The sequence below is a fragment of the Musa acuminata genome, chromosome BXJ1-8, assembly GCF_036884655.1.
Source record: "Musa acuminata AAA Group cultivar baxijiao chromosome BXJ1-8, Cavendish_Baxijiao_AAA, whole genome shotgun sequence".
Lineage (NCBI taxonomy): Eukaryota > Viridiplantae > Streptophyta > Magnoliopsida > Zingiberales > Musaceae > Musa > Musa acuminata.
Window position 1 is genome coordinate 19,308,004 of NC_088334.1, and position 22,422 is coordinate 19,330,425.

The 22,422-nt window shown below is 40.9% G+C and overlaps 1 protein-coding gene across 1 annotated transcript in view; it reads left to right on the forward strand.

The window, feature by feature from the left end:
• Window positions 1-2,498: 2,498 nt before the first annotated feature.
• The window catches only part of LOC135587662 (clathrin heavy chain 1-like), a 33,347-nt gene continuing 13,423 nt past the window's right edge, over window positions 2,499-22,422 (forward strand). Inside the window, exons 1-10 of the mRNA XM_065079300.1 lie at window positions 2,499-2,696; window positions 2,919-3,123; window positions 9,332-9,420; window positions 9,526-9,604; window positions 9,713-9,840; window positions 19,404-19,502; window positions 19,758-19,866; window positions 20,172-20,251; window positions 20,333-20,560; window positions 20,657-20,722. Coding sequence (XP_064935372.1) covers window positions 2,652-2,696; window positions 2,919-3,123; window positions 9,332-9,420; window positions 9,526-9,604; window positions 9,713-9,840; window positions 19,404-19,502; window positions 19,758-19,866; window positions 20,172-20,251; window positions 20,333-20,560; window positions 20,657-20,722 — 1,128 coding nt within the window. The 5' untranslated portion in view covers window positions 2,499-2,651. The remainder of the gene's footprint in view (window positions 2,697-2,918; window positions 3,124-9,331; window positions 9,421-9,525; window positions 9,605-9,712; window positions 9,841-19,403; window positions 19,503-19,757; window positions 19,867-20,171; window positions 20,252-20,332; window positions 20,561-20,656; window positions 20,723-22,422) is intronic.

Below are 22,422 nucleotides of genomic sequence, written 5' to 3' on the forward strand. Positions count from 1 at the left end.
ATTCACCAATGATATGTTCCGAACTGTTTCATATGCCAATGATATCCAAAATGCTCCTTACGTCTTTGTTATGCCTTGAAATTATCATATGTCATTGATATGCTCCTTATGCCAATGATATGCTCCAATTACCTTTCCTCAATTGTATGAACAAAACGTGCTTCGAACGATACAACATTGTAATTCTGCATTCAAACAAAATATGCTACTGTTTCATCTTGTATCTCTGCTTTGTATTTTGATACCTTATTTGTTTGAAATCTGTCCTCTTTGCTATAGATATGTTAGTCATTTGCTAAGCTTTATATGCTCACCCCGTTGATATATAAATTTTTCAGGATAGCTTATCACTCGCAAAAATATGTAGTTTGGGTTGAGGCAGTGAGAAGCTAGAAGATTTTGGGGCAAATCTTTCGTACTTAATATATTGATGTTGTATAAGTTCCTTTTGTGTGTATCAATGACAAATCTAGATTGATGTATCCTGTAAATATTTGAAAAGTACCTCTCATGTTATGATTTTGGGAATGTTAAGTTAAAATTATGTAATGAATGATATAAACATGTGGTATATGTTGGTTTTGTAATTGTATAGATTCTCACAACTATAGATTTTTGATGTGGTTATGGTTTAGTTAAGTTGTCTTTGGATTTTAAGAATCATCTAATGACATGATGTATGATTATAAACTGCACAAGTTTTGTGAATTGTGGATTGTAGAGGTGAATGACTTGAATATTTTTCTTAGTGACCTCAAATGTGTGATTGGATCCTGGATTGTTTGTTGAATTATAATATTATCAATTTTGAGTTAGGTTCACACCTCCTAAATGAAAATTATATTGGGGGGGGGGGGGGACGTGACAGTGTTGGATCAAGTGAAAGGCCCAAACAATGACCTAATAGGTGGAACCATCGTGGCACGGTCTCCGAGACTATGTCAAGCAATGGTACCGCCCAAACACAGTCTCCGAGAGATTGTCAGGCAGTGGTACCGCCCAGTGGTAGAGTGTCAAACGATGGTATCACCAGACTAGGCGGTGGTGCCGCCCAATGTCAGTGCTGCAGGCGGTAGTACTACCCAACATAGGCGATAGTACCGCCTAACATAGGCGGTGGTACTGCCGGTACCTTGAAAATCGGGGATGAGACACTTTTAGGCTTCAAGTTTGAATCCATTTAAGGTCTATAAATACCCTTTTTATCCTTGGTTAGATAACACAAGAATTAAGAGTAAAAAAGAAAAAAAATACTATTATAATATTGTGAGAACTCCTTTCAAAGCTCTAAATGTTAGTGAAGTTTAAGAGAAGAGTAAGTGAGGGTGTAATGGTTCTCTTCTGAATCTGTCAAAAAGAGAATCAGATGTAAAAGGGTAGTTGATTTTCGCCCGTTGAAAGAAGATCGTTAGTGAATGCCGGTGGTCTCGATGGAGTGGATGTAGGTCACGATGATCGAACCACTATAAAACTTGGTTTGCATTTCTATTCTTACTATTTACCTTCATTGTAAACTGCCTTATTTGCTTTACTTCCACTATGTTTACAAACATGTTTTCAAGTTAAACATATTTCTTATACGGGCTTTGTCGATATCAGTTTTATAAAAACAAAGATTTTTCAAAGCCAACGTTGTTATCCGCTGCACTAATTCACCCCCTCTTAGTACCGATTCGATCTTAACATATTTTAGGTTTATAAAGTTGATTTGGTTGAAAGGTAAAGTTGTTAAAAAAAAATCAATGGCTAGAAAATTTTTTTTTTAGCTAAAAAATAAACAACATATATCCATATCTTTTTTCGTTAAAAAATAATTTCCCACCATATAAATGAAACAAATAAATCCTTGTTATAAATAAGAGTAAATCTGATAAACCAAATGTCTAAGTTTTAATCCAATTAAAAGTTCAGATCAAGTCAATAAAACTAATACATTCAATTAAAATTGGTATAAAAAAAATAAACATTTTTGACAAGTTCGTTGTGGACTATATCAGATTTCTTTAAAAAAAATAAACATTTAAAAAAAATAAAACTAATACATTCAGATCAAGTCTCGCTTGCTGTTTCTTTAACCAACCAGATTATATCATCATCTTGAGAAATAATTTGAAGAACTTGCACTTATTGACTCTCTAATTACTTAAAATTTTGTAAAAACTTGAACATTGTGATATGGAATGTTTTTATTAGTGGAAATTATGTAGTAACCAAGTGGATTAATGTCTCGTATATTAACTTTTTTCGTCTTACGACGTGTTGTAACCTTTGGAAATAGAGATTTATGTCTTCGGATTTTGCATTTACGTCCAAAACATTTACAAAATTAAGTAAACTTGCATAAAATGGGGTTTTATTCATAAAAACGCAATATCTTTTCTTAACTTATCGAGATAGTTATGTGATTTTGACATCTGTAGGGGTGAATTCGAAAATAGTTCCCTTTTTATTTCATATCGTGAAATAATGTGTTCGCTTTATATACTGTGTGAGATCCGTTCGCGTCTCAGATCTCGACGACTTCTCTCATCCCGACCCCTCTGTGGAATCGCCGATAGGGTTCCGCTCCTCCAGATCAAAAGAGGCGTCTGGATATCTCTTCTCCTCCTCGTCCGGGTGCCGGAACCTAGCCGAGCCTCGATCCAGTTGCCATGGCGGCTGCCAGCGCCCCCATCGTGATGCGGGAGGCCCTGACCGTGAGTCCCATCGCTCTTCTGATCCCCGTTATCCGCTCTTTCTCAGTTCTCGTCGATTCCGACCCGATTGCTTTCTTGCTGAATTTTCGGAGGAGATGTTGGTTTTGTTTCCGATCTGTCGCAGTAGATTTTGATGTGGCGTGGGGCATTGACATTTTTTCTTGATAATGCGGGAAAAATGCCATCTTTGTGTGTTCCGATAGTTTTTGATGTGATGTGCAGCTTCCGAGCATCGGGATCAATCCTCAGTTCATTACGTTTACGCATGTCACGATGGAATCGGACAAGTACGTATGCGTTCGGGAGACCTCTCCCCAGAATAGCGTGGTTATCGTTGATATGAACATGCCGATGCAGCCTTTGAGGAGGCCGATCACAGCAGACTCTGCTTTGATGAATCCCAACAGCAGGATTCTTGCACTTAAAGGTTTCTGAACTAAATATAAGCTTCCACATTTCTTACTCAAATTGCATATTTCTGCTGAAGTGAGTTCTATTTTCAGTCTGATGTCATGCCATCTTTAGTCTCTTTTTAGCACATTAACTTTCAAATGGAAGCCATGAAATATTTTTACAAGCTAGAAACATTGGCTAGCTTATTAATTTAGATCATCGATTCTGCTTGGTTTGCATTATCTTATTCAGTAAGCAATTGGTCACACAGTAGAAAATTTGGACCGTGCTAAAAGCTGTTGTGTTGAACTATGTCTCAATTGGTTCGACGTAGTGGAGTCTTCGAAAGATTTGCACTAAGTAGTTTATACAAATACATTATTAAGAGAGCTGTATTTTTCCATATACAGGCTTGTAAAATATAGTATATACCGTACACGATCAGAATCCATGAAATGACTAATCCCTAAAATGTTTAGTATGAAGCAAACTGCTTTTACTTTCATGGCATGAGTTTGTAGCATTGTGTTTGATTGTAGTTGATCTGTCACCAAAGAAACCATGTTATATTTTTCTGGATGATGATGTCTTAGAGGGATAAGAAAGGAGTATGAAATTAGCAACTCAGAATCTTCACTGAATTTCCCTAGAAATGGGTTTATAAGTTAGCTACTGCATTTCTTTGGGACTTATTGTATCCTTGCTTTAAACCCTTTGATGGGAAAAAGGAATTTTTTTTTCCAAGTGCACCAACTCTGTTCATAATTATCTTGGATTTTGCTTTACATAGGAGATTATTTGTAGAAGTTTTTATCCCAACTATTGGCAAATGTTCTTTCTTAAACTAGAAAAAATCTTTGTATATGTTGCTTTAAGGTGCTTAGTAACATAGACAACTCAATTCTCATAAAATATTCCTTTGATATTGTTAATTATGATATTAGATGATGTAGGATGATGCTAAGACCCTAAAGTCTTATCGTCGCTCTGATACCAAATGATAAGACCCTCGTGGAAGAAATGAGAGAAAAGGGAATGATAATGATCGCTTTGAGGGGATCGGCCCTCCTTGATTTCTTCGAGGGGATCGACCCTCCTTGATCTCTTCGAGGGGATCGGCCCTTCTTGATCATTTCGAGGGGATCGGCCTCCTAGGGTTTGTCCAAAGACAATAGTATTTTTCATAGATTACTGAAAAGAAGCAGTTACATCCAGAGTCCACCAGGACTTGAACTCTAATAATAAATAAATATTAAATAAATCTTTACTTGACTTTAACTGAACCAAACCGACTCAATAAACAACTGGACTAAACAAACTCAATAAACATTATTCAAAAGCTCAGAAAAAGGGTCCTAACAGTTCCTCCCTCTTCAAATCAGCCTTGTCCTCAAGGCTGAGCAGCATTAATCTCGGGGAGGTTCTCTTTCAGCACTTTAGCCATAGACTATCTGCAACGCATCACAACCCGTTGATCAAGTAAGTATGGTCTCCACTTTTTGACAATGTAAGCAATAGGTCGATCTTTCAGTGTAGTAATCATTGCAAGAAATTCCTGGCCTTTGCTATCATAAGTTAAAATCCATCCATCAGCTTCGAATATATCACAACCTTCAATGTGGTGGGCTAATTGGCTGTAACTTTCCTGTCCATAAAATTATTAGTGCTATCTGTATCAATAAAAATAGTGACAGGTTGATGCTTCAAAGTTCCTCCGATTTTCATAGTTTGTGGGTCAGCATAACTAGCCAATGCATGCACTGTATGTGTGATGTCTTCAATATCTTCATCAGTTTTCATACCTTTATGATCGGAGTCCAACTCTTTTACTTCTGGTTCCTCTCTAATTGGCTCAATCATCAGAAGTTGTCCTTGTTTACATCGGTGCTCCATACTCCACTTTTTATCATAGTACAAGCCCTTTGCTGATCTTTCCTTAAGTTCTTCTTGGGTTAGTCTTCGGGTGTCAAGGCTTTGGTTGGGAATAGATAGGGCTGGTGGCTTACTGATCATCTGGTTATTGTCACTTCTGTTTCCATGATTTTCCCTGTTGATTTTTTTCTCATGTAGATGTGCGAATGAGATTGCAGCTATCATAGTGCGAGGTTGACGAGCCTTAACTTCACATCGGATCTCTGGAATAAGACCTTCAATAAATGTATCCAGAAGTTGTCGTTCCGACCAATCTCTAGCTTGATTTGATAATCTTTCAAACCTACTCTGATATTCCAACACTGTAGAAGTCTGACAAATTTTTGAGAGCTGTCCATCCACCTTCATGTATGAGTAGATTGTGTCACAATCTTGGGGCCCTTTTCTAGTATTTCCAGATCTGTGCAATGTAGAACTTGAGCTCCCACCTTGTTGAAATTTACTAAGGCTCCCCAGTAAGTCCTTTTTGAAATCATTAAGTACTTCTTGTAACCGGTTCTCAATTCTAATTTCCAATGCTTCCATTTGTGCTTTCACTAAGTTATCGGTGGCCATTTCGTAAGACTGCAAATCTGTAATCTCAACTCCTATTTTTGATGTTGGTTAAAGGCATCAATTACTGCCCTATTCGGTGCTGTTGTTGTGACGCAGTCGGTGGCAACACTATGGGAATAAAGGGTTGCTGCGAGGATGCGGGAATGTAGCTGCGGTCGCCGCGTGGGAAGCAGCGATGCTTGTTGTGGTCGCTGCGTAGAGGGATCGCTGTTGCTGAGGGCTTGGAGGCAGCGATGGTGGTGCGGCTAGGGCAGCACCGCCAAGGGTTCACTGCTGCGATGGCTGCGACGACGCGGATGGAAGGCAGCGTTGCTATGTTTCTATCACACTGCGGAAGGAGGCGCTGGTGAGAGGCAACGATGCTTGTTGCAGTCGCTGCGTGGAGGGATCGCTGCTGCTGAGGGTTGGGAGGCAACGATGGTGATGTGGTTGGGGGCAGCGCCGACAAGGACTCGCCGCTGCGGTGGCTGCGATGGAGGAAGAGTTGCTGTCGTGTGTTTTTGTCACTGTGTGAGATGAGAGCGCCGAGGTTGAAAGGCGACGGTTGTGACTGCTGTGACCCAAGGAAGCAATCGTCGAGCAGCCGGGTTGAGGCTGCGGTGATGCCAACCAACAACTGCAGCTGCGGAGGCAGAACAAGAGGGAGGTGGCGTTGAAGCGGCCGGGGTTGAGGCTGCAGTGGTGGCAACCGACGGCTGCGGCAAAGATGCAGAGCAAGGGAGCTGCAGCAACGGTGCAGATCGAGGGGGTTGAGGTGAAGGCTGCGGTGGCTGGCAGCAGCAGTCGTGGTAGGCTGGGCGGCGAGCGGCATCGTCGCTGGCTGGGCAGTAGTGGCGATGGTGGTGGCAACCGGTGTTTGCAGCAGCAAGAGGATTGCCCTGTTTCTCGGTCACAAGGGGGCAGAGCAAGGGGGAGTGGCGGCGATCGTTCTCACCCGAGCCAACGGGAGCGGCGGCTGGGAGGCGAGCAGCGGTCGCCGCACGGTGGCTGGCAGTGGTGGTGGGTCGGCTGGAAGGCGACGACGCTCGAGGCGTGGCTGCGATCGACGAGGGGCAGCGGCAACAGAGGAAGCTCTGTTTCTGCAACCGCTGCAAGGAGGGGCTACGGCAACCGGCGGCTACGGCTGCGGTGCCGGCGGTCCTTCTCGCTCGAGCGAGATGGGGACGCAAGGAGAAGAGGTCGCTGGCCGGGTGATCGAGCGGCGGCGATGCGGCTGGGAAAAGTGGTGGTGATGCGGCTGGGAACAAGGGCAATCCGTGAGTTGCCCTGTTTCGGTCGCCGCGAGGAGGGCGACAATCGGCGACTGCGGCTGCGACCCAAGGGGAGGCGGGCGGTGGTGGCGCGGCTGGGAGTAGCGTCACCAACGATCGCCGAGGAGGAGAGGTCGAGTGGCTGCGCTGCGACGCAAGGGGAGGCGGGCGGCGGCAGTAGGGCTGGGATGGACGTTGGCAGCGTCGTCTCCTGGCCGGGGAACAGCGGCGACGGTGGTCGCCGGCCGGGAAGCGGGGCGATGGTGGGCGCTGGCCGGAGAGCAGCAGCGGCGGGTGGGCTGGCTGGAAGTAGGGGACGCAGGGGTGGCTGCGGCTTTTCTTCCTCTCGTGTTTTTTTTTTTTTTTGAACGAGATGGGGCAACTAGGAGGTCGAGCGGTGGTCAAAGGCGCTGGCCGGGGAGCAGCGCCGGCGGTGGAGGAGAAGGGAAGCAGGGGTGGTCGGCGCCGGGAAGCAAATGTTCCTTCTTGGTTGAGAAGGAACAGCGTGAGTGGCTGCTGGCTTCGCACTCACAATTTTTTTTGTTTTTTTTAATGACGAACTACAACGAGAACGCCGAGGATCGCCACTCTGATACCAAATGCTAAGACCCTAAAGTCTTATCGTCGCTCTGATACCAAATGATAAGACCCTCGTGGAAGAAATGGGAGAAAAGGGAATGATAATGATCGCTTTGAGGGGATCGGCTCTCCTTGATCTCTTCGAGGGGATCGGCCCTCTTTGATCGCTTCGAGGGGATCGGCTCTCCTTGATCACTTCGAGGGGATCGGCCTCCTAGGGTTTGTCCAAAGATAATAGTATTTTTCATAGATTACTGAAAAGAAGCAGTTACATCCCTATTTATAGAGTTCCACCCAGAGTCCATCAGGACTTGAACTCTAATAATAAATAAATATTAAATAAACCTCTACTTGACTCTAACTGAACCAAACCGACTCAATAAACAACTGGACTAAACAAACTCAATAAACATTATTCAAAAGCTCAGAAAAAGGGTCCTAATAGATGAGCAACAAATCTATTTTTATTAATAGACGAATGAAAAGATAGAAGAGAAAAATAATAATCGAAAGATAATAAAAAAAAATAATAACTACCCGACTCGCTCTAGCTCAAGTAGAGTACACTAAGGATGAAAGTCTTACACCTTCACACATCTCGCATGTGAATGATGGAATCATACCAATGGAAGAACAAATGTGGCCACATGCATTTTTGATGATCTCCGTTACAGTGTTCTAGTTCCTTCAGAAAAGGCAAGTGCAAGAAAAAAATATAAAAGTAAAAAATTTACGATTGCATAAAGTCAAATGTATGATCTGTTCTGCCCTCCAAAGATTCTTGATTCATAAACTTTTATCTTCGTAGAAATCAATCTTCAAAAAATTCTTCAATTAGGATTTGGAATATTTAATCATAATCATAACATGATTTCTTCTTATTTTTTAATATTTTTCCTTTTTTGTTCCTTAAGTAAACTAGGAAAATAAATTAGAATTATTTTGGATTTTGACAACAAATGACATATGCAAAATAACCCTTAACTAATTAAATTTATTTAAATAAGTGATGGACAAGATTGGTCCCACATCATATGCTTCATCTGTATAGGAACTCGCCTCAAGTTCATGAAATATGGATCGGTCTTGCTGATAGAATATCTTGGCTAAATTAGAAATTCTGATACGAAATCTAATATAGGACAAGCAACAGTAGAATAATCCTGGATAATAACCAAAAGATAATAAAAAATGTGTCTTGTACATGGAGGATGGAATTATGCCATTGAAAAAACAAATGTGACCTTGCACCACTTACAAACAAGGTGAGAAGAACCCAATTTGATGATACATTTTTGTTGATCTCCATTATAATGTTCTAGTCCTTTTTATAGGGCCAAGTACAAGAAAATAAGAAAAATATAGAAAAAAAATTTACAATTGCATCTAATCAAATATATGATCTATTCTTCCCTTCAAAGAAGATAATATTTTTGATTGACAGGCTTCCATCTTCGTAGAGACCAATCTTCATAAAATCTTCAATCAGGATTTGAAATCTTCAATCTTGATTTTCTTTCTTTTTCTGTTCTGTGAGTAAACTAGTAATCTAGATTAGAATTATTTTGGATGTTATCATGTGACAAATTATGACATATGAAAAATAATTCCTAACTGATCAAATTTATTTAAATAAGTGATAGATAAGATTAGTTCTGCATCATTAGATGTACTGAGTATCTATTTCGTTACTTTCTGTCTGATCGACGTCCCACTTCTTCTGGATCTGTACTACCAGCAGTAACTTTTATGCAGGTCTTTAAATATCCAGTTGATAGGAATGGGTAAAGCACCATCTAGCTGACCCTAAATAGTTGGGAGATTACAATTTCTTGTTATTGTTATCATCATTTCTGAATCCAGGCTTCTTTACATTTAAGTATTCTTTTTGTTGCTGATGGAACTTGTAATCTGTTGAACTTGCAGCTCAAATACCTGGAACTACTCAGGATCACTTGCAGGTGTTCAATATTGAGGCAAAGACCAAAATTAAATCTCATCAGATGCCTGAGCAGGTAAATGTGTTGATGAATTATTCCTTCATATGAGTCTATTGGACATGATTTTGTGGTTTTGATATTTATTGAGCTTAATTTTTGTTATGTTGGATAACTTTGCAGGTTGTTTTTTGGAAGTGGATCACTCCAAAGATGTTGGGTCTGGCTACACAAACTTCAGTCTATCATTGGTCAATAGAAGGTTACCTGCTGCTTGCAAGATAACTTATATTATCATATTACTATATGAAAAATCTGATGGTTGAATGACAATGTAAAAATATGTGTTATTGTCGCTATTGTAATGCAGGTGAAGCAGAACCTCTTAAGATGTTTGATAGGGCTGCTAATTTGACAAACAATCAAATAATTAATTACAGGTGTGATCCCACTGAGAAATGGCTAGTTCTTATTGGAATTGCACCTGGTGCTCCAGAGGTATACTTTATTTTCCCATGATGTTAAGATGATGTGATTTACTTAATTTTCCACTTTGTCAATACTTCTGGCATTTATAATAATCACCAAAGAAACTTCAGAAGTTGTTAAATCTCTTATGCAATTTCACTTTTGCGCTCTGTCTTGGTTGCTTGTTTATCAGTTGCTTTGATTGCATTTAAAGATTTTTGGTTTAAATGTCTGGATGTGCAGGGTAGTCTCAAATCCTATCCTAATCTCTTTTACAGTAAGTATAACATTTATCTGAAATCTGAGGAACAAAATAGAGAAAGAGGAAAGTTCTAGTAATTACAAAAGATGTACGTACTTCACACCTACAGGGGTAGTTATGTCATTATTAGTGGTTTTGAGTGAGTGTTAGAACCCTTGCAGATTCTAAACTTGGGGTTGATCTCTTTAGGGGATCGGCCTCCTTGGAACTCTATAGGGGTTCCTCCCTCCAAGTTGCTGCTCAAAGGCTGCAGAAAAGATTCATCTATTGCTTATCAAAAGAGAAGGAATACATGGCTATTTATAGGGCTTCTAAGCCCTAACTCCTAATAGGACTCCTACTTAAGACTCTTACTTCTAACCAACTCCTAATATGACTCATACTCAAGACTCCTATTCCCTTACAACTCTTAATTCTTCTCTAAGAAAAAACCTCCTAACAGAATGTCTCTCTCAATTAGGACTCTCCTAGTTAGAGTCCTAACAGAGTGTCCCTCTCAATTAGGACTCTCTTAGCTAGAGTCCTAACAGAATGTCCCTCTCAATTAGGACTCTCCTAGCTAGAGTCCTAACAGACCCGCCCTCTTCAAATCAGCATTGTCCTCAAGGCTGAGATTCCATGAACTCAGGGAATCGGGTCTTCAGCTCCTCATATGGTTCCCATGTGGCGTCTTCAAGTGGTAGATTATTCCAGTGCACTAGTACTTCAGTAGAGGGATGTCGGCGACGCATCACGATCCTGCGATCGAGGATGGCCTGTGGTTGGGCTTGAATAACTCCATCCTCAGTTGTGTTGGGCAATTGGATCTGGGGTGACTCGTGTTCTCCCAACTTGGGCTTTAGGCATGATACGTGGAAGACAGGGTGAATTTTGGCATTCTCAGGTAATTTAAGTCTGTATGCCACGGCTCCAATACGCTCTGTGATCTGATAGGGCCCATAAAAACGTGGGGATAGCTTCATGGAGGCTCGAGTGTTGATAGAGAGTTGCTTGTAGGGTTGTAGGCGAAGATAAACCCAATCTCCCACTGAAAATTCTCTTTCACTTCGTCGTGTGTCGGCTTGCTGCTTCATTCTGGCTTGAGCGGTAGAGAGATTATCTTTTAACAGTTGTAAGAGTTTGTCCCTATCAATCAATTCTTGGTCAACCTGATCTACCTTGGCCGAGCCAATTACATACTTTGGAATCACAGGTGCTGGTCGACCATACAATGCTTCATAAGGGGTACATTTTGTAGATGAATGATATGTAGTATTATACCACCATTCGGCCCAGGGAAGCCATTTCGCCCACTCTTTTGGTCGGTCGCTAGCGAAACACCGGAGGTACGTCTCTAAGCACCTATTTACCACCTCTGTTTGGCCGTCAGTTTGTGGATGATATGCTGTGCTCATCTTGAGTTTGGTGCCTTGTAACTGAAATAACTCGGTCCAAAATTTACTAGTGAAGATCCTGTCACGATCACTTACGATGGACCTTGGCATCCCATGCAGTTTAACAATATTTTCTATGAAAATCTGGGCAATACTAGCAGCAGCGTAGGGATTTCTCACAGCACAAAAATGAGCATATTTCGTAAGTCGATCAACCACCACGAGAATCGTGCTTTTACCTTTGGAAGATGGCAGCCCTTCAATGAAGTCCATGGAGATGTCAGTCCACACTGAGTCTGGTATGGGTAGTGTTTGTAGCTTCCCTGGATTTGCCACAGTTTCACCCTTGTTCTGTTGACATATATCACATTGTGCCACATATTCAGCAATAATTTTTTTCATCCCTCTCCAATAAAAATTTTGCTTCACTCTTTTGTAGGTTCTTAGGAATCCAGAGTGCCCTGCTGAAGGTATAGAGTGCATTTCATGCAAGATGATTGCGATGCAAGGGGAGTCAGGTATAAGCACAATGCGACCTTTGTAGCGTAAATCCCTCGAATCCCAAGTGTAGTGGGCTATTGCACTTGGATCCTCCTCCAATTTTTTTATGATCTTGTTGATCTCTGGATCCTTTTTCCATTCTTCCCTAATGTCCTCGAGGAGACTAGTGGTAGGAAGGGAGATGGCTGAAACCTTAGCTTGTTCAGGTAGCCGTGAGAGTGCATCTGCAACAACGTTTTCTTTCCCCTTTTTGTAAATAATTTCATAATCAAATCCAAGAAGTTTGGTTACCCATTTTTGCTGCTCAGGGGATGATATCTTTTGCTCCAAAAAGTACTTGAGGCTTTTATGATCAGTTTTAATTTGAAATCGCCGGCCGATCAGGTAGGGTCTCCACCTCGTTACTGCGTGTACAATGGCAAGCATCTCCTTATCATATACTGACATGTTTTGATGGGAGGGAGATAATGCCTTGCTAGTGTATGCGAGTGGTCGACCATTTTGCATGAGAACGGCTCCAATTCCGACTCCAGATGCGTCGGCCTCAATGATGAAGGGTCTATTGAAATCTGGTAGCGCAAGCACCGGCGTCGTTGTCATGGCTGCTTTAAGTTTGTCGAAGGCAGCAGAGGCTTTGTCCGACCATTGGAAAGCATCTTTTTTCAGTAAAGAAGTGAGTGGTGCATTGATCTTCCCATAGTCCTTAACAAATTTTCGGTAGTAGCCCGTTAGTCCAAGGAACCCCCGTAGTAATTTCACGTTTGTAGGTTTTGGCCAGCCTTGCATTGCCTCAATTTTTATTGGGTCTATCGCCACTCCTTCTTCTGATATTATATGCCCAAGGTACTCTACTTTTTGCTGGAGAAAGCTGCACTTTGGTTGCTTAACAAAAAGAGTATTCTCCCGAAGGATCGTCAAAACAATCCGTAAATGCTGAAAGTGAGTCTCAAGAGAAGGGCTGTAAACGAGAATATCATCAAAAAATACCAGCACAAATTTACGAAGAAAGCTCCGAAATATATCATTCATGAGACTTTGAAAGGAGCATTAGTGAGTCCAAAAGGCATTACCAAGAATTCATAATGGCCATCATGTGTGCGAAATGCAGTTTTTGGAATGTCATCATCACATACTCGAATTTGGTGGTAACCGGATCGGAGGTCCAACTTCGTGAAGACTCGAGCTCCTTTCAATTCATCAAGAAGTTCATCCACCACTGGTATTGGGTATTTGTCCTTGACGGTGATGCCATTTAAAGCTCGGTAGTCAATGCACATCCGCCAAGTTCCGTCCTTCTTGCGAACAAGTAGCACCGGTGAGGAATAGGGGCTGCAACTTGGTCGAATCACCCCTGTTTCAAGTATCTCCTTTACGATCTTTTCAATTTCATCTTTCTGGAGGTGAAGATATCGGTATGGTCGAGTGTTCGCTGGTGGCTTGCCCGGAAGGATTGGAATTCGATGGTCATGTTGTCGAGAAGGAGGAAGACCGCGCGGTTCAGCAAATATGTCGGCAAATTCAGTAAGCAATTGGGCAAGATTTTGATCTTCAAATTCTATTTTCTTCCCCTCTGGTTGCTGCTGGAGGTGCATCAAAAAGGCACCATTTACCTTGTGTAAAACTTTCTCCATTCGTTGGGTCGAAACAGTGGTAACGTTGCTTCCGCGCTTCCCGCGTAGGATGATCTGTTTGCCCTTACAGTAGAATTTCATAATTAATTTAGAAAAGTTCCAAGAGACATCACCTAGTGTAGTCAGCCATTCGATACCAAGCACTGCCTCATAGTCATCGATTGGTAGGAGGAAGAAATCGGTGATAATTTCTTGGTCTTGCAGTAATAGTTTCACCTGCGGGCATCTTTGGTCGTACTTTAGGATTCTGCCGTCGGCAACCTTTACATCGAACTTGCTGCAATCTTCAATATGTAGTGCCATCCGAGCAGCAACCTTACTATTCAGGAAGTTATTAGTGCTACCCGTGTCGATGAGAATAGTGATCGGTTGTTGTTTGAGAAGGCCTCCAACTTTCATCGTTTGCGGATTTGAGTAGCCGGCTAGTGCGTGTACCGTAATGTCGGTCGGCTGTGGCTCTTCTTCCATATCTTCTTCTTCATGTTCAAGGCTCTCTTCTAGATGTTCAATGACCTCTTCTTCTACTGGTTCAATCATAAGAAGTCTACCTTTTTTACAGCGATGCTCGCGGCTCCACGGCTCGTCGCAATGCCAACATAACCCTTTCGCAGATCGCTCCCGAAGTTCTTCTCTTGTTAACCTTTTCGGTGCAGGGACTCGGTTGATAGTAGGGGGGACTGAGGGCTTTAGTATTGTAGGTCGTGGAGTGATCCTTGTCCTCCGGGCTTCATGGTTTAATCGCTCCTCTTGAAGTCGTGCGAAAGAGATGACTGCCATAAGCGTGTATGGTTGTCGCGCCTTAACTTCTCCCCGGATCTTCGGCTTTAAGCCCTCAATAAAAGTCCCCAATAACTGTTTTTCAGACCAATCATGAGTTTGATTAGATAACCTTTCAAACCTGGTTTGGTACTCCTGAATGGTGGAGGTTTGTCGGATCTTTGCTAGTTGTCCGTCAATGTTCTCGTAATAAGTTGGTCCGAAGCGGATCAGTAGTCCTTCTTTGAATTGTCGCCATGAAAGGGCTCCATAAGTGTGTTCAAACCAGTCAAACCATTGTATGACATCCCCTTCAAGATGTATAGCTGCAATTTCCACCATGGATGCATCCGCAGTTTTATGGTACCGAAAATATCGCTCCGCGCGCGAGATCCAACCAATTGGGTCTCCTTCTTCCCATCTAGGGAAGTCCACTCTCATGCGTGAATAGTTGGGGTCGGTCATAGAACCTCCCCTCTCTTGGAAGTCATCTCTTTGGGCATGATTTGATTGATTAGAGCTCTCTCCTTGATGTGATTTCTTCGGGCTTGGTGGTCGGCCCAAACTGAATTCGGTAGGGAGAGTCCGAATCTTATCCTCTATTCGTGCCTCAAAGGCTTCAAATTTAGCATTGATTGCGTCCTCAGATGCCATAGTATATGACTCCAAATCTGTGATGTTAAGATCTCTCTTTTGTTGACGGGTTAAAGGCATGTATAGGTTTGATAGAAATCAGTAAAAGTTTGCTGCAGAATTGTGTTGTCTTGTAAGAGCATAATTAACGTCGAAGAAACAGCGGTTTCTCGACGAAATCTCCACAAAAAATTTGAGAGATTTGAGGAGGGAATTGACAGCAATATCTCAGTTTATATGACAGCAAGGATGTCCAATTTAATCAAGAAAATTTCGACAGTAACAGCAAGAAAATTGGTGTAAGTTGCGATAGCAGAATTCTCGTCGAAAAATTTCAGCAACTTACGATGAAATTTGCAGCAATATAGGAACGATTTTTTTTTTTTTTTTTGGATTTTCGAATATGGATAACTAAATTGCAGCAGCAGTAAGGTAGGAAACCAGAACCTGTTGCAATTCACAGAGAGATCAAAGGATGATCTGCGGTGGTGGAGATGACGGTGGAATTTGGCGACGATCTTTTAAGCAATTGTGGGAATTGCTTTGGGCGGTTGTGGAGGGTTGATGGATGGTAGTGGAAGGGCAGCGAGATGCCAAGAACGCTGCTCTGATACCAGGTGTTAGAACCCTTGCAGATTCTAAACTTGGGGTTGATCTCTTTAGGGGATCGGCCTCCTTGGAACTCTATAGGGGTTCCTCCCTCTAAGTTGCTGCTCAAAGGCTGCAGAAAAGATTTATCTATTGCTTATCAAAAGAAAAGGAATACATGGCTATATAGGGCTTCTAAGCCCTAACTCCTAATAGGACTCCTACTTAAGACTCTTACTTCTAACCAACTCCTAATATGACTCATACTCAAGACTCCTATTCCCTTACAACTCTTAATTCTTCTCTAAGAAAAAACCTCCTAACAGAATGTCTCTCTCAATTAGGACTCTCCTAGTTAGAGTCCTAACAGAGTGTCCCTCTCAATTAGGACTCTCTTAGCTAGAGTCCTAACAGAATGTCCCTCTCAATTAGGACTCTCCTAGCTAGAGTCCTAACAGTGAGGCATAAAACTGAAACAATAGAAGGTGCAATCAACTCATGGAACATGCTACAAATTATTTTTGACTTTTTTACGGAAATGTTGGAAATGCTGTGGATTTTGTTTCCAAAGAATGTATTATTGACTGAGATAGTGTCGTCATCTTGCTGTAAGTGTCTAAATAGAAATTGAAGGTGTATCCAAAAGCTATTGCCCTGGAATTATATGAATCTGAAGTTCATGACGAGAATGTTTGGGTTTTCTGATAGAGTATGACTCACTGTTATGCTATCTTGCTGAACTTTATTATAGCAAACAGGCATAAGGCATTGTGCTTTGTGTGGAAGTCTTTTGAAGCAGGGAAATTCTGTCACTTATGATCGAGATATGGAAGAAAAAAGATAATAATAAAAGATGAAGGGATGGGGTGGGAGGAAAAGAAGCTTTTCAATTGAGGGAGGGGTAAGGTGGTGGTGAGGGAAAAGATGAAGTTAATGCTTGGGACAGATTTTGTGTAGTTTAGGGCAACCCTAATACATTTTGTGAGCCCTGAATCATTGAGATAAACTGCTAAAGCTATAATATGTGTGGGCTGGATCTAAATGTACTATCGAGTTTTGTTTGAACTGGCTTTTCGCCCAACTGAACCAAGATCAGGCCAAACTAAATACTATTGTGTTTTTGGCTCACTGAATCTGAAATCGACCTGAACTAAACTGAGCCTAACAAACTAAACGAACTTGTTTGGTTTGGTATTCCAGTTTTCTTGACTCTGCTCAGCCTTAAGGTGCATGATTCAAATTTTATGCATAAACAGAAGCAGAAAGACTCTGCTTTAAAAAATCTGTTCTTTTTTCGAGAGTAGGATGTGGTGTATTCCTTGCTCTCAAGGAGCAATGAAGCACACACTTTGATGCTGTGGGGCTAAGAATCTACTTTACTAGCTTGGATAGTTTCTTTTCAAATCCCACGATTGAGATATCATTAGCAAAGACAGGTGCACAAGGTCCCAGCATAGTGCCATGCAGGTTTGAAGATGCCAATTGGCCCAGTGCAACAATAGGCTTGGGTTACCTAATTGTTAGCTCAGTAATGGCTGGCTGTACTATGTATTGTAAAAACAGTTTATTCAAGGGCAAAATCTGGACAAAGATAAAGCTGATATGAGTTTTGTTGAACAAATTTGATGCAGACTAATAAAGATGGGGAGTTGGATTCCTCATGGTTCTAGATTTTAAAGGGATGAAATGTGGGATAGCATGGGGTTGAAGCTTTGAGAAACAATTGTGCTATTACTTAAGCGGAAAAGAATGTTTAAAGAAGGCAATCCAAATAATTTCAATGGATGTATTGCTTGTTTAAGTGCATTTTGAATATGCATTTTGTTGCTTCTGAGTGATGCAGGTATATATTATCTTCACATACGAGTATACCTACTCTTTTCTACCTTGTTCCTCATTGGTAAATCTTAAGCAGCTTCGTGTATTGTTAATTGTATGCCAAAATGAGCATGATTTGACTGAATTTGCCCGATACGATGGGAATCTGACATTACCAACCCATATCAGTTGGTGATGGTGAGTTTCGATCTTTTTGCCCAATACAGGGGGCCCAAGCGGTACACCCCCGTCTGATGTGTGTTGCCTGATACAGGCTAGTATGCATGTTGGTTTTTGAGTGAACCTGTACATACTGTCCATATCGTACCATATTGGATGGTACAGTGAACCTTGCTTTGTAGTACAATTCAATGAAGAAAATGATAGGCGAGGATGGTACTCCATTAAACAAGACGGCCTGTTTTGAGAATAATGATATGAATCACAGTTTAATCTATAAACAAGATAGTTACAAGCAATTGCTTTAGAGGAGAAACTATAAAGTTAATGTTCAAGATCAAAAGAGATTGAGACCTGACTAAATGTTATGAAACATGTGACTGTTAAGAGGCATTTGTATTGAGCCATCTTGGTGAGTAAAGGACCAAATAGATTCTCAATGGAGAAGTGGTGTTTGCATACATACAGAGTTTTTTTAGACTATATATGTCAACGTTTAATGCTTTACATCTCCACCATTTTAATATGCAGAAGCACATTTATGCCAATTTGGCTATGGTATATGCAAGCAGGTACCTGTACATTGAGAAAATGTTGAATCCTAAATTTCCAAGGGTTAAACTTGAAGGGCATATTTGTAAAAGCAATTGACAGTTATTATAAATAATGAAGGGCTTGTTTGGCACCATGTTTTTTGTATTAAACACAGTTTTTGTTCATCTTTTTTGAAACTTTTGAAAATGAAAAAGTTGTTTTGGTTGTGATCGCTTTATAATTATTTTTAAACTGTAAATGAAGGTGATGTTTGACAGGCAGAAAATTAGAAACATAGACAGCTCTTTTACCAATACTTATAGCTCACAACAATTTGGGTATGGAAAGGGCAAATATGTGGTAAGCTAAGTATGAGAAAGAAAAGCTTTCATATGTTAAAGATCCTAATTTCACTTTGCCAAAAGAAGAAGGGAGTTTGTTGGTACCAAGTCTTCAGAAGATTGCCCTTATGCAATCCGGGATGCGTAGGATGCCTGCTTGTCTGCCTTCCTGCAAATTACCTATCCTAATCAAGAACATTTTAGATCGTAACACATCAGTTCTGTTTCAGAAAAGCCTGCTTCTCTGCCCTATGTATTTTTAGATCGTAACTCTTTTACCAAATGCCACATTTTTTTTGTTATTCATTTTGAAAACAAAACCATCCTATCCTCTTCCAATAAGAACAAGAAGATATGTGAGAATCATGATCTTTCATGGTTTAAGGTATCCCTGATTCCTGAATGAGGACTTGGTAGATGCTTTATGATGGGTGTGCAAAAAGGAATTATATCGTAAATTTTTCTGAATAGGGAATCAGATTTCTAAATTTAGGTTATCAACATACCCATGAATATTGGAATCATTTTGTAGATAACTCAATGGGAGCGGATATATGTGCAGCCTTGGAAACAGTACAAAGACTAGATTATCTTTAGAAAATTCTGTCCTGATATCATCTTCTCTTTGTTCTGTTTCTTTAATTTTGGTGACATGTGGCTTTGAGGGTGGTATATAAGTAACTCATCAACTATGTCAAATACCTTCTGATGTTAGGCAATCTTGACATTTTCTGTTTTTTCTAGCAACTTTTTAAACAAGCTGTTTCTTCTTTATTGCCATTGAGCATTGTTCTCTGATATTGATCTTTTTCCCTCGCTATATTGATGGCCTTCTCTGCCTCATTTTTATTTTTCTTATGTTCTTCATCTACTTGATGTTCTTTTTCCAGTTATTTACTGATGATATAATTTCTCTTTTAACTAAGTTGGATGCAATATTATGTTTGTTTCTTACGTGGTCTACTTTTGTTTGTAGAGGCCACAACTGGTAAAAGGAAATATGCAGCTCTTTTCTGTGGATCAGCAGCGTAGTCAAGCACTTGAAGCACATGCCTCATCCTTCGCATCATTTAAGGTTATATTACTTTGCTTGTCCTTTGTTTGTGTGCACTAATTCTTGCAGGTACTCTTCATGTAAATTATCCTCATTCTTAGTGCTGATCATCTCCTTCCCAGGTGGCTGGGAATGAGAACCCCTCTGTTCTTATTTGTTTTGCCTCAAAGACAATGAACTATTACTTTGCTTGTCCTTTGTTTGTGTGCACTAATTATTGCAAGTACTCTTCATGTAAATTATCCTCATTCTTAATGCTGATAATCTCCTTCCCAGGTGGCTGGGAATGAGAACCCCTCTGTTCTTATTTGTTTTGCCTCAAAGACAATGAACGCTGGTCAAACGACCTCAAAGTTGCATGTCATTGAACTAGGAGCCCAACCAGGTACTGTATTTCCACTTTGGTTATCTGCATAAGTTTTCTAGAGAAGGATCATTTTCCATGGAAGAGTAAGAGTAGTAATGGCTGGCATTATATTCATGAGAAAACAAAATATTTCCAGCATTGGGATGATTGTTTAGAGCAGTTAGGAATTGGACAAAATGAAAAAATAATTTTAGTCCAAATATTTGGAAAGACAGAACACATTAAAATCTGGAAATTAGCTCTGCTTAAGAATATAATTATATTTTGGCATCTTTTCCTTTTTTGAGTCCAATCCTGTTCTAAATGGAAAAATCTTTTATCAGGAAAGCCGGGTTTTACCAAGAAACAAGCAGATTTATTCTTCCCACCAGATTTTGCAGATGACTTCCCTGTGGCCATGCAGGTGAACTTTGAAGTTTTTTCAGTAAAATCTCAAAGGCATGTTTGACTTAAGCATTCAATTACCATTCAAAAATTTTGGCAGATCTCCCAAAAGTACAGTTTGATATATGTTATCACAAAGCTTGGTCTATTATTTGTGTATGATCTGGAAACAGCAACAGCAGTTTACAGAAACAGAATCAGTCCAGATCCCATATTTCTCACAACAGAGGCTCCAAATGTTGGTGGCTTTTATGCAATAAATAGAAAGGGCCAAGTTCTGCTGGCTACTGTCAATGAGGCAACTCTTGTGCCTTTCGTTAGTGGCCAAGTATGTTATTGCACAAACACCTTTCTTTTTGATTTTTCACACTTATGTTGTTGCATAAGATTTATGATTAACAATCACTCGTCATGACTTTCACAGTTAAACAATCTGGAGCTTGCTGTTAACCTTGCAAAACGAGGGAACCTTCCAGGAGCTGAGAATTTGGTAAAAAATAATTTTTTGATACCTTTTAGTTCCTTCAAAACATTTACTATGATCTTTGTTGTTCATGCACATCATTGCATGAAATGCTCAATACATACATTGTACTGCCGAGACCACCAATCTTAAGGTGCTGACTGTATCTCTCTTTTATGGAAAAGGAACTTGTTTATGATATTTGCTGCTTTATGAGTGTTGTAGATATTTAAACGCCTTATAAGTTGTGCTAATGCAATACTAAAACAAGTTTATTTGCATCTATGCATGTCTACTTTGATATTCATCTTTCTTTATAGCTTTTTAACCAATTGAGTCTTGTTGTGTTCAATAAAAATGATTTTAGATGAACAAAAGACATATTAATGCAATTTGTTGATTTGTACAAACTCAATTAGGTGGCATTTTACCTAATCACTATATGGATCTTTTATTGAATAATTGATGTTAATTATACCAATAATATAATGCATTATGATTATGAGGTATATTAAGAAATGCACATAACTAGAAGAAAATGAAACAATAACTATGACTTACTTTATTTTGGTTTGCCTTGGGGAAATATGCCTATCTTGCTAACTATAAATTGGCACAACAATGAAATTGATTGTTTTCTTTACGCTATTAATTTCACTCAGTGATTTCAATAGGCGCTTGGGCAAGGTGAGGCGAGGCCCGAGCGCCTCGCTTCATTTCTAGATGGCGGCGCTTCAAAGAGGCGCCGCCTGGGCGCTCGCCCAAGCCCAGCCGCTGGGCGCTTCGGGCGAGCGCTTGGGTTAAACCAGGCGATCGAACTAGCGTTTTAGGTCTGGTTTGGTCTCTGGTGCTTTAGTTGGTTCGAACCAACTAAAGCATCGATATCAGCATGACTTCCCCAACCCTAACCCTGCTCGTCGTTCACGCTGCCGCTCCCGCTGCTCGCTGTCACTATCGTTGCCACTGTTGCTGCCACTATCACTGCTCGCCGCTCCCGCTCCCGCTGTCGCTGCTACCGTTGCCACTGTCTTTCCGCTCGCCGCTCCCGCTCCCGCTGCCATTGTCGTCGCTTGCCGCTTCCGTTATCGTTGCTGCTACCGCTACCGCTGCCACTGTCGTCGCTCCCACTGCTCGCTGCTACCGCTACCGTTGCCATTGTCGTCGCTTGCCACTACCGCTCCTACTTTTCTCAGCCAGCACCCTCGGTTTTCCCTTACACTCTTCTCTTCTCTTTCGATAGTATATTGTTAATAGTATCAAGGTTCGTAATACCGTACCGTACCGGTATTTCGACCTGGGCTCGGTACCGGTACGGTACGGTGTACCGAGCAGTACACCCAGGTGCACCGAGCACTATAGCACTGCAACAGTGCACTGCAATAGTGCACTGCAACAGTGCACTGCTACACTGCTACAGTGCGGACCGGTACCGGGTGGTCCACGTATCGTTGGCCTGTCGGACCGGTACGTACCGCCCGTACCGGGCGGTACGATTCGGTATGGCAGACCTTGAATAGTATACTGTTAACTGTATACTAGTAACAGTATTTGTATTTATTAGATTTTCTTAATTTAATAGCATATTTTTATTTAAAATTTTAAATAATTATATTTATTAATTATATTATATATTTTTATATTTTAGCACCTCACTTCGCTCGAGCGAGCGCCTAGAGCCTCGGGCGTTTTTGGACCTTGGTGCCTTTTGGCGCCTAGCACTTTTTAAA